This window comes from Dryas octopetala, chromosome 7 (assembly GCF_963921425.1).
Source record: "Dryas octopetala chromosome 7, drDryOcto1.1, whole genome shotgun sequence".
NCBI classification, from domain to species: Eukaryota; Viridiplantae; Streptophyta; class Magnoliopsida; order Rosales; family Rosaceae; genus Dryas; species Dryas octopetala.
In genome coordinates this window covers 6,584,692-6,600,763 of record NC_141372.1, presented here as the reverse complement: position 1 = coordinate 6,600,763, position 16,072 = coordinate 6,584,692, and the positions used below count along the sequence as shown (strand labels likewise).

The following is a 16,072-nucleotide window of genomic DNA, read 5'->3' as shown; positions in this document are numbered from 1 at the left end:
ATACAGACTAGAGGTGTCAAACGGGCCGGTCCGGGCCGTTTAAGTTGAGCCCATTGTGCTTTTGTGTCGTGTTCGGGTCGGCCCATATAGTTAAGACCTAAGCCCGGCACGGTCCGCAGGCCATTCGTGCTCGTGCCATGCCTTAAACGGGCCGGCCCACGGATCTATTTTTATTTTTATTTTTTATGGTGATAAAACTAATCTTATGATATTTTTTCTTATTTATAATTAAATATTAACATTATTTTTCATAAAAATTGAATATTTTTGTTGAAAAATTCTCTAAAAATGGAAAAAACAATGTTAAAATAGTCGTGCCTAATTCGGGGCCATTTCGTACCCATGCTCGTGCTGTGCTTGGCCGGTGTTGTGCTAGTTTCGTGCCGTACCCGATGGGCTAAAAACTTCGACCCAGCCCATTTAATCGTGTCATGCTCGGGCCGGCCTGACCCGTTTGACACCTCTAATACAGACCATACCCACCAAGGAGCTGTATGTTTCTTTTACTTTTCTCCCATTGGGCACAAGAGAGCAATATTCAGCAATACGGTCTGTGGGCCAATTCATATTGGGCTGACCAAAACTTGTCCATGGTTCCCTTCATGGTTCCCATGTAATGAGTTCAGCCCAAGACTGGAAATTCTTACTGAATTTGGGCTTAGAGTACGAAATCACAGTTTACCCAATCATTTTTCTTAAAAGATTTTAGTCCTCAGTGTTTAACAATGAACACAACTTGTCAATGGTCTTTAAAAGTTCAATGGGTGACTTAGGAATAGGTTAACAATCCCAACTTTTATATTCCCAGGTGGCAGAGGCAGGGACCAAGTCCTGGCTGAGTTGTCAGGACTAAGTAAACAAATTGGAAAACAGATATTATTTATGCACTTGGCCTAAAATGATGACTGAAAAAGAATTTGGAAAACAGATACTATGACCAGCAAAAGTCCTCTTCAGAACCAAAAAGAAAATGGAGTCAATTGACCAAAGTGGTGAAAAATTACAACACAAACATTTCATAATATTGCAGTTTCATTCCTTCTTCAAGCACTAGCGAGGATATAGCTCGGTAATTGAAGCCTCTTGTGAGAGTCTTTGGACAGAGTTGCTCTTGGATTGATCCGGCCCTGTTACCCCTGTCTTATTCATGAATCCCAAGGACATGTCAGATGAGGATCCAATGCCATTGTGCATAAAAAATGGTGGTTGCGAGGGTACTGGGAGAGTGAGAGAGTTGCTAGTGAGCATGAGAATAACTGAAGTCATGGTTGGCCTATCTGCTATATTTTGTTGAACACATAACAATCCAATGTGCATGCATCTCATTATTTCAGCTCTTGAACCAGTCCTCAACATGGGATCTATTAAATTTAAAGCTGTCCCCTCCTTCCAACAATTCCATGCCTGCATTATTTGTGAATGCACGTGCAGAAAAAAAATATCAGAGATCATTTTCCATTCTTTCATTTCATTAATTGCAGCAATAGTGTCCCTCACTATAAAAGGACATATATAACCCAACTTTTTGTGGTACTTACAAAGCTTAGAAGATCCTCCTCATTCTCTCCAAGACGGAAAGAGCTATTTTTCTGTCCACTTATTATCTCCAAAACCAATACGCCAAAGCTATAAACATCGGACTTAACAGAAAATTGTCCACGCATTATGTACTCTGGAGCCATATATCCGCTACATATCAACAAGAAAAAAGTCAACTTTGACTAACCTAGTTGGAGATTTTTCATGGTTATGCTCAAATCATCTTATTTCTTGTTCTTTACTTGTATTGTTAATCCAATGGTAGCTAGGATCATTCTAACAATTGTATGGTACACATGAACTAAAAAAATTTTGGTACAGCTTAACACCATTATATATCAGCCATATATATAACATGGTCTAATACTTACTAGGTCCCCACAATTCGATTAGTTTCGCCTTGGGTTTGATCAACCACAAACAACCTTGCCATACCAAAATCTGCAATTTTGGGGTTCATTTCTGCATCCAACAAAACATTGCTAGCCTTGAGATCCCGATGAATTATTCTAAGCCGAGAATCTTCATGAAGGTAAAGGAGCCCTCGGCCAATGCCTATTATGATTTTGTAGCGACTATCCCAATCCAAATGTGCACGCTTGATTGGATCTACGTATTCATGCAAAAACAAACAGATAGTTATGATATTCATTGCAGAGTTCTCTTTAATTTGTAAACATCTCATACACACAAATGGACTTTTATGATAAATTTTCAAAAGAAAAACATAATTCTAATTAACCATACCGAATATGAATTGATCGAGACTTGCATTGGGGACAAACTCATAGACGAGAAGCCTTTCATTTCCTTCTAGGCAGAAACCAAGGAGCCTAACCAAGTTCCGATGTTGAAGCTTTGCCACTAACAAGACCTCATTTTTAAATTCTGTGACTCCTTGAGTAGAATCTCTAGAAAGCCTTTTTACTGCTATATCTTCTCCATTGAAATGCCTACCCTGCATTTGGACAATCTGAAGTTAACTTATTGCTCATTTAGGCACATAACTGACATTATTGCTGATCATATAGTTAATGCTGTATCATTACTCTGTAAACAACACCAAATCCGCCTTGTCCAAGCTTATTTGCTTCCGAAAAGTTATTTGTCACAACTCTAATGGAGCCAAAGTCGAATTGCAAGGTATCTGCACTTCTAATTTCATCTGTTTCTTCGCCTGAGGACCAATTTAACAAAAATGAAATAAGTTCATTGCATGCTTTGAAGGATTTGTAGCATATATATTCGACTCTAAGTTCTTAATTACTTACCTTCAAACAGTGTTTCCTTTGTCTTCCTTATTCTCAGATAAATACAGATGGATATGATTAGTAGCAGAGAAACAACAATTGCCACAACAATAATGATGGCAGTCCGGGACGTATTACTCTTCTTCCCTACAAAAATCAGAAATACTCTGTTGCGGTCAAAGCATTCTGGGGCTGAACTTGCAATTAATTACATTAATTAATCCATCCCCATATAAAATATAATTTGTTAAATTGAAATTAAGTGGGACATGAGATATGTACCTCCACCTCCTGGAACTGTGGTATTGACCAATGGTAGCGATGGCAGTGGTGCCACAGTTGAAGGGTCGAAGAAGATGTAAATATCATACCTTAAGTTACAGCTAGGTGTAATAACTCTCCCACCTTGCTTCCCAAAACAACATCCTGGTATATCTGCCAAAGCTGATTTTAAGCAAGTTTTGCAGACAGCCTCAGACAAATCAGGTGTGCACTGAGCAAGTCCAAATATGGTACTTTCATTAGAACTTGGCGCAGTTGCGTTACCTACTGCAAACTTACGAGCAGGACCACCTGCAGCGGCTTCACTCATTAGTCTTTCCATTAGGATGCCGAGATTGAACTCATCCACTCCCAATGATGACAAGTTTTGTTTGTTCCGCGTATAGAGAGCAGGTGTATTTTCCATGGTACCAAATATGTACCGGTTTGAGTAGCGTAACATGCAAAACCCATACCATCCAATTGCCTCCTTCTGGTTGGGACAAGACTGTGTGAGAAGATTTGTAGCATTTCTGAGACAACTACCGCAAGCATCGCGCTTAAGATCTCCTCTGCAAAGTCGGATTGCGTAGACTTTATCAGAGTTTTGGCCTCGGGACGAATTGTAAAACCAATAACCGCCATTGCCGGTGTTAGAGGGGAAGAGGGAGGGGAGAAGAGCATAGAGGTTTGCCTTATAGGTACTGTTAGCTGTGTAGTTACCTCTGTTGTTTGAACAGTTGCTGTACATAAAAGGTGACTGATCAACTGCTTGAGTGGTGGTGACATTAATGGTGATGATGAGTAACACAAGTTTTATACAAAGGCATAATCCAATTCTTGAGAGAACCATTACCATGTGTGGCAGTCCGGGGGCCAATGCTCTGTAATCAATTATGAACATTATCTTTCTGGGGTCGGCCCAAGATCAGGAAGAGTTGGAAAATGAGCTATGATTAAAATAACTTAAAATGCAAGAAGAAAAAAAAAAGTATATAAACATGATCTCTATCTTCTCGCTAGTGTGGAATTCATTTAGTCAATGATAGCGGATATACGTTTTTATGCAGAATGGATTTATGTGCTGTTGTAAGTTGATTAATGACTTATGCGGCTATCCCCAACCTCTAAATGTCTATCAAGCCAATGGCTGGAAATGTATATTTGGACTTATTGTGAATATCTTGCACGAATTTTCGATTGATGGAGACGGGAGAGGATCAGGACAAAGCCAACGATTTTCAACTTCTAGAATACTTTTGACAGAATTACAGGCCGCCGCAGTTGACCACATCTATGCGCTTGTTCAGAACCACGTCTTATTATTACAGATTAAAACTCTTTTTCTCTTTTTACCTTCGTTGGTTTGTGAAAAACAGAGCTCAAAACAGGAAGCAAACCCCGTTTTACTTTGTGAAATGTGTGATTCCAAGCAGGCTAGCTTTTAAGCTGTTGCAGAGGAACTGTTACAGTAGCTCCAGCCATGAAACCAATAAGAGAAAGGAACAATATTGAGCATACTGTGTGGGCTATTTTGTGATTGGGCTGGCCTACACTTGTCCATGGTTCCCATGTCCTACTGCATTTGGGCTCGAGTACAAAATCACAGTTTAGCCAATGATTTTTCTTCAAATGTTTAGTGCACAGTGTTCAACAATTAACACAACTTGTCAATGGGCTTTAAAAGTTCAATCCCTAGTGAATCAGGAATTGGAAAGCAGATATTATGACCAAGAAAAGAAAAAAGACCAAATTAAGTGGTGCAAAATTACAATATAAACATTACACAATATTGCAGTTTCATTCCATCACCAAGCACTAGCGAGGAGTTAGCTCTGTAATTGAAGCCTCTTGTGACTGTTTTTGGACAGAGTTGCTCTTGGATCAAACCAACCCTGTCACCCTTGAATTATTCACTAATCCCAAGGACATGTCAGATGAGAATCCAAGACCATTATACATAAAAAACGGTGGTCGTGAGGGTGCTGGTAGAGTGAGAGAGTTGGTAGTAAGCATGAGAATAACCGAAGTCATACATGGCCTATCAGCTATGTTTTGTTGCACACATAACAACCCAATGTGGATGCATCTCATTATTTCAGTTCTTGAACCACTCCTCAACAAGGGATCTATCAAATTTGAAGCCGTCCCATCTTCCCAACTTTTCCATGCCTGCATAATTTTGTAATTGTGCAGAAAAAAAAAATTCAGAAATTTCATTCTTTCTTTCATCAATTGTAGAAATACTCCCAAAATTTAAAAAGACATAACCCAACTTTTTTTGGTACTTACAAAACCTAGAAGGTCCTCCACATTCCCTCCATGACGAAAAGAACTATTTTTTTGTCCACTTACTATCTCCAATATTAACACACCAAAACTATAAACATCCGACTTAACAGAAAAATGTCCACGCATTACATACTCTGGAGCCATATATCCGCTACAAATTAACCAAGAAGAAAAAGGTCAACTTTGACTAACATATTTTTAGATTTTTCATAGTTATGCTCAAATTTTCTTATTGCATGTTCTTTACTTGCATTGTGAAATCTTTGGTAGCTAGGATCATTCTATCAAGTGTATGGTACACATGAACTTAAATATTATAGTTATAACATAGCACGATTATATATAAGCCCTATATATAACATGGTCTAGTACTTACTAGGTCCCCACAATTCGACTTGTTTCACCTTGTGTTTGATCAAGCACAAACAACCTTGCCATACCAAAATCTGCAATTTTGGGGTTCATTTCTGCATCCAGCAAAACGTTGCTAGTCTTGAGATCACGATGTATAATTCTAAGACGAGAATCTTCATGAAGGTAAAGGAGCCCTCGTCCAATGCCTAATATGATTTTGTAACGACTATCCCAATTGAAATGTGCTCGCTTGATTGGGTCTACATATATATTCAAGCAAAAATAAGAATTGTCAATGATATTTATTGCAGTGTCTTCTTTGGGAAGCATGCCATACACAAATGGAATTCTATAATAAATCTTCAAAATAAAAGCATAATTCTAACCATACCAAATATGAAGTGATCAAGACTTGCATTGGGGACAAACTCATAAACAAGAAGCCTTTCATCTCCTTCAAGGCAAAAACCAAGGAGCTTAATCAAATTCCGATGTTGAAGCTTTGCCACTAACAAGACCTCATTTTTAAATTCTATGTCTCCTTGTACAGAATCTCTAGAAAGTCTTTTGACTGCTATATCTTCTCCGCTGAAAAGTTTACCCTGCAATCAAAGAATTTGAGACTTAACTTATTGCTCATTTAGGCACATATCTAATTGACATTATTGCTCATTACTCATATAAGGATTTTTCATTACCCTGTAAACCGCACCAAATCCGCCTTGCCCAAGCTTATTTGCTTCAGAAAAATTATTTGTAGCAAGTCTAATGGAGCCAAAGTCGAATTGCAAGGCATCTGCACTTCTAATTTCATCTGTTTCTTGGCGTTGGGAACAATGTTAAAAAAAGTAATTAAGTTCATTGCATATTAAAAGGATTTCTAGCATATATATTAAACTAATGTGATGAAGGAAATCAAAGCATCCAACCCAAAACCAATTTGGCAATTGGAGGAGAGACCCAAGATCCTAATAAACACTTATACAAGACTATAATTTTCAAATGTGGACAACACTCCACTTTCTCACAAGTAATAGGTTGTTCACAGGAGTTCATTTTGTTTCAGTTGAAGTAAAGACAAACTAATTACCTTCAACCAATGTTTCCTTTGTCTTCTTTAGTCTATGATAAATGCAGATGGATATGATTAGTAGCAGAGAAACAAAAATTGCCACAACAATAATGATGACAACCCGAGATGTATTACTCTTCTTTCCTGCAAAAATCAGAAATCCTCTGTAGTTATCAAAATTATGTCATAAATCATGCTTTGGCAAAAATCAGAAATCAGAAATCCTCTGCATTTAATTGTCCAGATGTCCAACTCACATCATAATTGAACTAATTAGCCCACATACTTTGTTACTTTGAAATTAAGCGTAATGGGACAAGAGATGTATACCTCCTGGAATTGTGGCATTGACCACTGGCGGCAATGACAATGGTGCCATGGTTGAAGGATCAAAGAAGAGGTAAATATCATACCTTAAGTTACAGCTAGGTGTAACAACTCTCCCACCTTGCTTCCCAAAACAACATTCTGGTATATTTGCCAAAGCCGATTTTAAGCAAGTTTTGCAGTGAGCCTCAGACAAATCTGGAGTGCACTGAGCAAGTCCAAATATTGTACTTCTATTAGAATTTGCAGCAGTTGCGTTTCCAACTGCAAACTTACGAACAGAACCAGCTGCCGCAGCTTCGCTTGTTAGTCTTTCCATGAGGGTGCCAAGGGTGAACTCATCCACGCTCAATGATGACAAGTTTTGTGTGTTCCGTGTATAGAAGTCAGGGCTATTTTCCATTTTGCCAAATATGAAGCGGTTTGAGTAGCGAAACATGCAATTGCCGTACCATCCAATTGCCTCCTTCTGGTTAGGACAGGCATGTGTGAGATGATTTGTAGCGTTTCTGAGGCAAGTAGCGCAAGTATCAAGCTTAACATCTCCTCTGCAAAGTCGGATTGCATAGACTTTGTCAGGGTCTTCACCTCTGGACGCATTGTAAAACCAGTAGCCGCCGCGGTTGTTATTAGATGGGAGGAGGGAGGGGAGAAGAGCATAGAGGTTTGTCTGATAGGTACTGTTAGCTGTGTAGTTACCTTTGTCGTTAAAACAGAAGGTGGTCTGAAAAGGTGACTGATCAACTGCTTGAGTGGTGCTGATATTAAAAGTGATGATGAGTAACACAATTTGCATAGCAAGGCATAACCCAAATCTTAGGGGAACCATTGCCTTGTGTGGCAATCCACGGCCCTTGTTCTGTAATCAAATACAAACATTATCTTTTTCGGGTCGGCTGCGAAAGGTGAGGAAGAATGGGAAAATGAGTCAGAATTCGAATAACTCAATACGTTAAAAAAAAAAAGTATGAAAACATCTCTATCTACTTACTGGTGTGGAACTCATTTCAGTCAACAATTGTGATCAATCATTGTGATATATGTTTTTATGCAGGATGGATTTATGTGCTGAGATGTATGTATACTTGGACTCATTGTCAATATCTTCAACAAATTATCCCATTGATTGAAACGGCTGTGGTTCAGAACATGGCTAAGAATTCCACAGCAACTTCTAAGATTTTGCCCGTTGACCCCACCTATGCGCTTGTTCAGGACCACATCTTATGATCACTGATTAAAACTCCTTCTCTCTCTTTACTGCCTTTGGTTTGTGAAAAACAGAGCTCAAAACAGGAATTAAATAAATTTGAGCAATAAACACCCTTTGTTTAAAACTATTTTCCCTTATGTTGCTATTCATTGACAATTTGGTCAGATTTTGATGATCTTTAATTGATCTTGCTAAGCCACACCATATTTGTGGGGGTGTACATTAAATATAATTTTTCCCTCTTGCTCAAAATGTGGCTTAATTAAAATAACAACGAATGTATATTATAGATACAACTTACAACTAAAGTAAGATAGTTGGCTAAATAGTGGGTTTGACTTAATTGTCCAAAATATGTGTTTGCAACTAAACTGGCCCACTTATGTTTAGGAGTTGCATGCGCTGTGTCCAGCAACTATGAAATGTGGAGAAGCACATAGCCCAATAGAACCGCCAAGCTATTTTACCTACTTTCTCTTTCACCTTCCTTTTACTTCGATCTCTACACACCCCTTCCACTTAATTTCTAAAAGATTTTTTTTTATCACAAATAGTCCCTCAAGTTTTACCAAAACTTCAATTTAGTCGCTAAAGTGCAATTTCACTCAATGTCAAATCTCATCTTTGCCACCGAACATTAATTTGGTCCATCCGTCAACTTCTATTTAAAATACTATTTTTCAAGGACAAATATGTCTTAATACCCCCTAGACAAATTTTAAAAATTCACCAAAAATAACTCGGGGCACGAAAAAATTCTCCGAAAATTTTTACGGACCCTTCTTGACTACTACTATTTTTATATAGGGTCAAATTATTAAATTGACGTTTAGTATTTTCTAAAAAAATTTGGAATTCCCAAACTAATTTCTAGAAAATTAAAATAACTTTTTTATTTTAATTTGACCCCATATAAAAATAGTACTAGTCAAGACGAGTCTTTAGGAAGTTTTGGAGAATTTTTCTGAGTCCTAAATTATTTTTGACGAATTTTCAAAGTGTGTAGGGATATAAAGACGTATTTGCCCTTACAAATGATATTTTAAATGGAAAATTAAACAGAATTGGTTGACGGAGAGATCAAATTGATATTCAGTGGCAAAGATGAATGATGACATTGAGTGAAATTGCACTTTAGAGACCAAATAAATGTTTGAGTGAAAGTTGACGGACTATTTGTGATAAAAAACCTTTTTAAAATGATAATTTTAACCCAACATGAAGGACAACTTTTAGTTTCAAAAAACCCCAACCCACCCATCCACCCAAGGTGAATCTATCAATCTACTTGGATTTGAGATTGTTAATAAAGTATTTATATTAAGGGCATTTTAGACTTTTTCAAATGCCAAACGAGTTAAAAAAAAAAAGTAATACATTTGACCCCAATGCTTTAAATGTAGGAGACGCCTCCACGGAGGCTATAAGCTGTACATTCTCTTCTTTCTTTATGAAATATGTGATTCCAGAATTTCCAGGGAGGCTTTTAAGTTGTTGGGGAGAGACTATTACAGCGGCATACAGTATGTGGGCCATTTTGTGATTGGGCTGCCCTACAATTGTCCATGACTAGAAATTTCCTACTGAATTTGGGCTTGATTACGAAAACATAGTTTAGCCAATAATTTTTCATAAAATGTATAGTGCTCAGTGTTCAACTATGAACACAACTTGTCAATAGGCTTTAGAAGTTCAATCCCTAGTGAATCAGGAAATTGGAAAGCAGATATTATGACCAAGACAAGTCCATTTCAGAACCTACCTAAACAATCAACCACATCATCTATAAAGAAAAAGGACCAAAGTGGTGCAAAATTACAACATAAACATTTCATAATATTGCAGTTTCATTAATATTCCATCATCAAGCGCTAGCGAGGACATAGCTCTGTAATTGAAGCTTCATGTGATAGTTTTTGGACAGAGTTGCTCTTGGATCGATCCGACCCGCTAACCCCTGAATTATTCTCCAATCCCAAGGACAAATCAGATGAGGATCCAATGCCATTATACATAAAAAATGGTGGTTGTGAGGGTACTGGGAGATTGAGAGAGTTGCTAGTGAGCATGAGAATAACTGAAGTCATGGTTGGCCTATCTGCTATATTTTGTTGCACACATAACAGTCCAATGTGTATGCATCTCATTATTTCACCTCTTGAACCAGTCCTCAACATGGAATCTATTAAATTTGAAGCTGACCCCTCAATCCAACTTTTCCATGCCTGCATAATTTTGTGAAATTGCATAAACAAAATCAGAGATCGTTTTGCTCTCTTTGGTTGCAATCAATTGTTCTAATTGTCTTATACTTACAAAGCTTAGAAGATCCTCGACATTTCCTTCATGACGGAAAGAACTATTTTTCTGTCCACTTACTATCTCCAAAACTAACACACCAAAGCTATAAACATCAGACTTATTAGAAAAATGTCCACGCATTACATACTCTGGAGCCATATATCCACTGCATATCAACAAAAAAAATGTCAACTTTAACTTAGAAATGATTGGAATAGCATAACACAATTACGCTATTATAAGCCCCACATATAACTTGGTCTATACTACTTACTAGGTCCCCACAATTCGACTGGTTTCGCCTTGTGTTTGATCAACCACAAACAATCTTGCCATACCAAAATCTGCAATTTTGGGGTTCATTTCTGCATCCAACAAAATGTTGCTAGCCTTGAGATCACGATGAATAATTCTAAGTCGAGAATCTTCATGAAGGTAAAGAAGCCCTCGCCCAATGCCTATTATGATTTTGAAGCGACAATCCCAGTCCAAATGTGCTCGCTTGATCGGATCTACATATGCATGCATAAATAAAGATTGTTAAGGATATATTTTGCAGCGTTGTCTTTTGGAAGCATGTGATACACACAAATGGACATTTATGATAAACTTTCAAAGTAAAAGCATAAATCTAAGCATACCAAATATGAAGTGATCGAGACTTGCATTAAGGACAAACTCATAGACAAGAAGCCTTTCATTTCCTTCTAAGGAGAAACCAAGGAGCCTAACCAAATTCCGATGTTGAAGTTTTGCCACTAACAAGACCTCATTTTTAAATTCTATGTCTCCTTGTGTAGAATTTAGAGAAAGTCTTTTCACTGCTATAACTTCTCCATTGAAAAACCTACCCTGCATTGAAACATCTAAAATCAAGTTAATACTCATTTTGTAACATAATTGATATTATTGGTCATATATGATGTTTCATTACTTTGTATACAGCACCAAATCCACCTCGTCCAAGCATATTTGCTTCAGAAAAGTTGTTTGTGGCAACTCTAATGGAGCCAAAGTTGAATTGCAAGGCTTCTGCGCTTCTAATTTCATCTGCTTCTCCGCATGGGAACAATTTAACATAATCAAATAAGTTTGTTTAGAGGGATTTCCAGAATATATATTCAACTTAAGTGCTTATATATATATAAATATAATATGGCAATAATTTATGTTACCATCAAGTAGAGTTTCTTTTGTCTTCCTTAGTCTGAGATATATGCAGATGGATATGAGTAGCAGAGAAACGACAATTGCCACAACAATAATGATGACAGTGCGAGATGTATTGCTCTTCTTTCCTGCAAAATCAGACGTCCTCTGTGATCAAATCATTCTGATGTGCAGGCAGAATTAATTAGAAACAAAGAAACATTCCCTTGTTATGCAGAAGACATTAATTAAAAGGGAAACAAATTAATAAAACAGAGAATATCCGGTGGGATGAAAAATTAGTGTAGCCGAGATGTTTAATTCACATCATAATTAAACCAAATATATATTTGTACCTCCTGGAATACTCTTGGTATTGTTTTTATTGGTTGCTAGTGGAGGAGGAGGAGGAGGAGGAGAGACTGGCGATGGCAGTTGTGCCACAGCTGAAGGGTCAAAGAAGTTGTAAGTCTCATACCTCCAGTTGCAACTGGGTGTAACGACTCTCCCACCTTTCTTCCCAAAACAACATGCTTGGATGTCCCCCAAATATGATTGTAGGCAACTACTGCATTCCGCCTCAGACAAATCTGGAGTGCACTGCGCAAGTCCATATAATATTGTACTTTGATTACTATCAGAATTTGGAACCGTTGAGTTTCGTAGTGCAAACTTACGAAAATCACCACCTGCTGCGGCTTCACTTGTTAACGTTTCCATTAGGGTCTTAAGGTTCAACTCATCCACGCTCGATGAGAAGTTTTGTGTGTTCACCATATAGAAAGCAGGGCTATTTTCCATTTTTCCAAATATGGAGCGGTTTGAGTAGCGTAGCGTGCAATTTTCGTACCACCCAATCGCCTCCTTCTGGTTAGGACAAGCGTCTGTGAGAACAGTTATAGCATTAGTGAGGCAACTACCGCAAGCATCGGGCTTAACATCTCCTCTGCAGAGACCGATTGCATATACTTCATCAGAGTTTTCGCCGCTGGACAAATTGTAAAACCCATAGCCATTGCCGCTGTTAGAGGGCAGAGAGTGGAGAACACTATTGAGGTTTGTATTATAGCTACTATTGCCTGTGTAGGTACCTGAGTTATTTAAACAGAAGCTGCCCAGAAGAGGTAGCTGAACAAGGGCAGCTTCAGTAGTGATGATATTAGCGGCCATGAGTAACACAAGTTGCATACAAAGGAACAATCCAAATGGTAAGGAAACCATTGTTGCCTAATTGTGTAGCAGTCCGCACATTGTGAATACAGACATTATCTCAAATCTCCTCACCGGTGAGGGAATCATTCAGTCGGTCAACCTTATTATATAATTATTATGACCGAGAATGCATATTGATTTTGATTCAATGTACGTGAATATCCTAAACAAATTAATTAAAGCATTTGATTGAAATGGGAGTTAATTCAGGACAAGCCAAGAATTTCAACTTCTAAGCTACTTCTGGATTGGGTCTGCTAGCTTAATTTATTTCGCTTTTGGTTGTTTCTCCGCAGCACTTGTCTGCTGCAGGCCTGCAGCTGTTGTCTTGCTCTTTTTCTTCTAATGGGATTTACTCTTTTTCTAGAGGTACGTACCTCTAGATTAAATTAAGGTTTCGCCGCCAAGGTTGACCGCCACTATTCTGCATGCCTACTTAGCAACTACAAAGAAAAAACCAAATTGATAATAGGTGCTCAAAAAATTCATTATAATAATTAAAAATAAAAATTATAACATAACAAAACATATAGCAAACTACATATATCCCAAAAAAAAAAAAAGTTTTATAACTACATCAAAGCATCATGTAAACCTTACTTGACCATCTTGCATTTTAAGCTGCAAATGTACTAATTAACTTACATAATCAAGTATTTCTACCATATCGATTTCAATAGATAACATGGCTAGACCATTCAATCTTTCATGTGCCATAGTTGAGCAAAGGTAAGATTTTATCAACTTCAACTTTGAAAAGCCTCTCTCTGCAGAGACAACAGTGACTGTTTAAATTGATCTAAGACGACAACAACACAACTTATCTCACATTGGGTGTAAATTGATCCATGACCAAAATTTCTTGAGTGTGAGATAAAAGGGTTTGGTGTATGTGTTGTTTTACAAATTTGGAGATAAGGGGATTTGGGTTCTAGGTTCTAGGTTCTTTTTCACATTGGTGAATTCTATAACTCTGTTTTTATTTTCTTTCTTTAATTTACTTAGTTAAAATAAATAGGTATATGTTTAGTTGGTGGGTTTAACAAATTGATGGGCTTATTTCAATTGAGCTATTTTTACTTTTGAATTGGAACTTATTTTTTTAATATATTCAAATTTGAGAAAATTTTAGCTCAAGAACTCCAACTATACCTCATATCTTTATTCATGATATGAATTTCATTTTGTATCAACTGAGAACTGAAATTTTTATTTTGTGTCAATTAAGGACCTTGTTTTTTTTTTATCTCAACTTTGACCCGACGTTGGACCCATTAAATCTCTGCTAAATTCAAAAAAATTATACTGTATTTAAATATATGCATCTCCTCTTTACAACCATATAAAAATTACTCAAATCGGACCTCTACAACTCCAGATAATCAGCCCCAAACTAGGGTACCTAAAACTGTTCAATTTTTTCAGAGGTCCAATTAGACAATTTCGAGTACTCTATTTGGGGCCATTGATTTATGTGCTGTGATAATATTAATGGTGATGGATAACGCAAACACAAGTTGTAAAGAAATGAATAATCCAAATCTTGAGGAAGCCATTATTCCCTTGTGTTGCAAAAATTGATTGACGACTTAATAGTTAATACTGAACCTGTAAAAGCCTTAAGGCTTACACCATGACTAAGAATGTATGTTTTGACTTATTGGTGATTAATTAAAGCATTGATTGAAACAGAAGTGGTTCAGGACAAAGCCAAGAAGTTTCCAACTTCTAACCGAGTTTGACCACATCTATGTGCTTGCGTACTACTATTTTGGTCTAAAGCCACAGATAGCGGGTTATAAATGCAGGGTTAATTGGAAAATCTTGCTCTGTTAAGATCATGGAGGTTTTATTTGTACTGATCGTATTGATAACATGTTGGAGCTAAAATTCTCGGAAAGAAATTAATTAGCCAATAATAAATAATTGGTCGAAGAACTTGACCCATAGATGAACAAATATGACTGGTAAACTCTTGATGTCCAAAACGCGAAGGATGTCCTCTTGCAGATACTTTGATGCCAAAGTAAAAAGTAAATATTTGCTCAATTCGGTTATAAGTAAAGCTCAAAATAATTACATACTTTTATGTTCACTTATCCGGGCTATTTACAGATTGATAAACCGATCCTTGGGATCCCCCTTCACTCTCACACTCCGGATTTCCCGTTTTGCATGGGAGAGTGATGCTCGAGTGGAGTGGATGGAGAGTAACTACCCACGTTCTTGGATCACAAGAACGTGGTTTATTTTCCACATGTGGCCAATCTCATATAGTCTTAATCTCATTTCGGGCCGTTTCTTCAAGCTGGTTCCATTCTTGGGCTTTAATCTTCATTGAACTGGGCCTTAAGCCTTAACGAAATTATTAACTATCCTAGCCCTAACTCGGCCTTTGTCCATCATGGTAAAACCGGTTCCCACATAACATATATATAGTTGGTAGTTTGTTTTAGGCTTAGTTTGGAATTGCTGTGAGAAAAAACAGCTGTGATGTAAAGTAGCTGTGAAGTAAAGCAGTTGAGTGTTTGGTAAACTATATTTTCAAAAGTATTGTGAGTACAAAAAACAGTATGAAGGTGTTTGGTAAATTGTAATGTAAAACTGCTGTGGCTATTTATAATTACTAAAATGAGGGTATTATGAGTAAAATAAAATTTTCATTGTTGCTGTGATTCACTGCAGCTTTCAAAAGCACCTACAAACTTGCTTTCTATTTTTGCTGTGGGGAGTTGAGAATTGTGGGACAAAGCACTTTTTCATTTTTTTACCAAACACCAAAACTGCTGTGGGTGATTGAGAATTGTCATCCACAACAGCTTTTGGGTCCTCCACAACAATCCCAAACAGGGCCTTAGTTACATTGGAATTCGTACCCAAAACTAGTCTAATCTCAACACTTACCCCACCCACCCACACCCTTAGACAAACCCAAGAGCTTAACATAGTTCTATGTTAATAGTTGTGAAACTATGTAAAGTCGATTCAATCTCTCTTCAGTGTAATCAGTTTATATGCTACATGCATGTAACATTAATCAACGAACAATTAGACAGAGGCCTTAAATATACAATCTCGGGTAAATTACAATCGACTCAATTT

At 37.3% G+C, this 16,072-nt stretch overlaps 3 protein-coding genes across 7 annotated transcripts; all 3 read right to left on the bottom strand.

Moving 5' to 3' along the window:
* Positions 1–854: 854 nt before the first annotated feature.
* On the bottom strand, positions 855–4,064 carry LOC147279068 (cysteine-rich receptor-like protein kinase 26). Its single transcript, XM_086250703.1, has 7 exons — positions 3,072–4,064; positions 2,811–2,936; positions 2,589–2,716; positions 2,287–2,497; positions 1,911–2,148; positions 1,539–1,689; positions 855–1,404 (listed from the first exon to the last, which is right to left on the bottom strand). The coding sequence occupies exons 1-7, from the start codon at positions 3,952–3,954 to the stop codon at positions 1,051–1,053; spliced, it is 2,091 nt and encodes a 696-aa protein (XP_086106829.1). The 5' UTR covers positions 3,955–4,064; the 3' UTR covers positions 855–1,050.
* A 612-nt stretch (positions 4,065–4,676) lies between these two features.
* Positions 4,677–7,994, bottom strand: LOC147279067 (cysteine-rich receptor-like protein kinase 26). 3 transcript variants are annotated; one of them, XM_086250709.1, is made up of 8 exons: positions 7,099–7,994; positions 6,787–6,912; positions 6,395–6,516; positions 6,241–6,298; positions 6,088–6,153; positions 5,719–5,956; positions 5,343–5,493; positions 4,677–5,222 (listed from the first exon to the last, which is right to left on the bottom strand). In XM_086250709.1, exons 1-8 carry the CDS (start codon positions 7,922–7,924, stop codon positions 4,935–4,937), a joined length of 1,875 nt encoding a protein of 624 aa, XP_086106835.1. In that variant the 5' UTR covers positions 7,925–7,994; the 3' UTR covers positions 4,677–4,934. The 3 variants fall into 3 exon arrangements, with proteins under 3 accessions (XP_086106835.1, XP_086106834.1, XP_086106836.1); XM_086250708.1 differs by having other exon boundaries at positions 6,088–6,298; XM_086250710.1 differs by lacking the exon at positions 5,343–5,493 and having other exon boundaries at positions 5,089–5,222; positions 6,088–6,298.
* Positions 7,995–10,179: 2,185 nt separating this feature from the next.
* Positions 10,180–12,979, bottom strand: LOC147279066 (cysteine-rich receptor-like protein kinase 26). Of its 3 annotated transcripts, none has more exons than XM_086250705.1 (7): positions 12,115–12,979; positions 11,785–11,907; positions 11,544–11,662; positions 11,251–11,461; positions 10,884–11,121; positions 10,625–10,775; positions 10,180–10,533 (listed from the first exon to the last, which is right to left on the bottom strand). In XM_086250705.1, exons 1-7 carry the CDS (start codon positions 12,977–12,979, stop codon positions 10,180–10,182), a joined length of 2,061 nt encoding a protein of 686 aa, XP_086106831.1. The 3 variants fall into 3 exon arrangements, with proteins under 3 accessions (XP_086106831.1, XP_086106830.1, XP_086106833.1); XM_086250704.1 differs by having other exon boundaries at positions 11,544–11,683; positions 11,791–11,907; XM_086250707.1 differs by having other exon boundaries at positions 12,127–12,979.
* Positions 12,980–16,072: the final 3,093 nt, after the last annotated feature.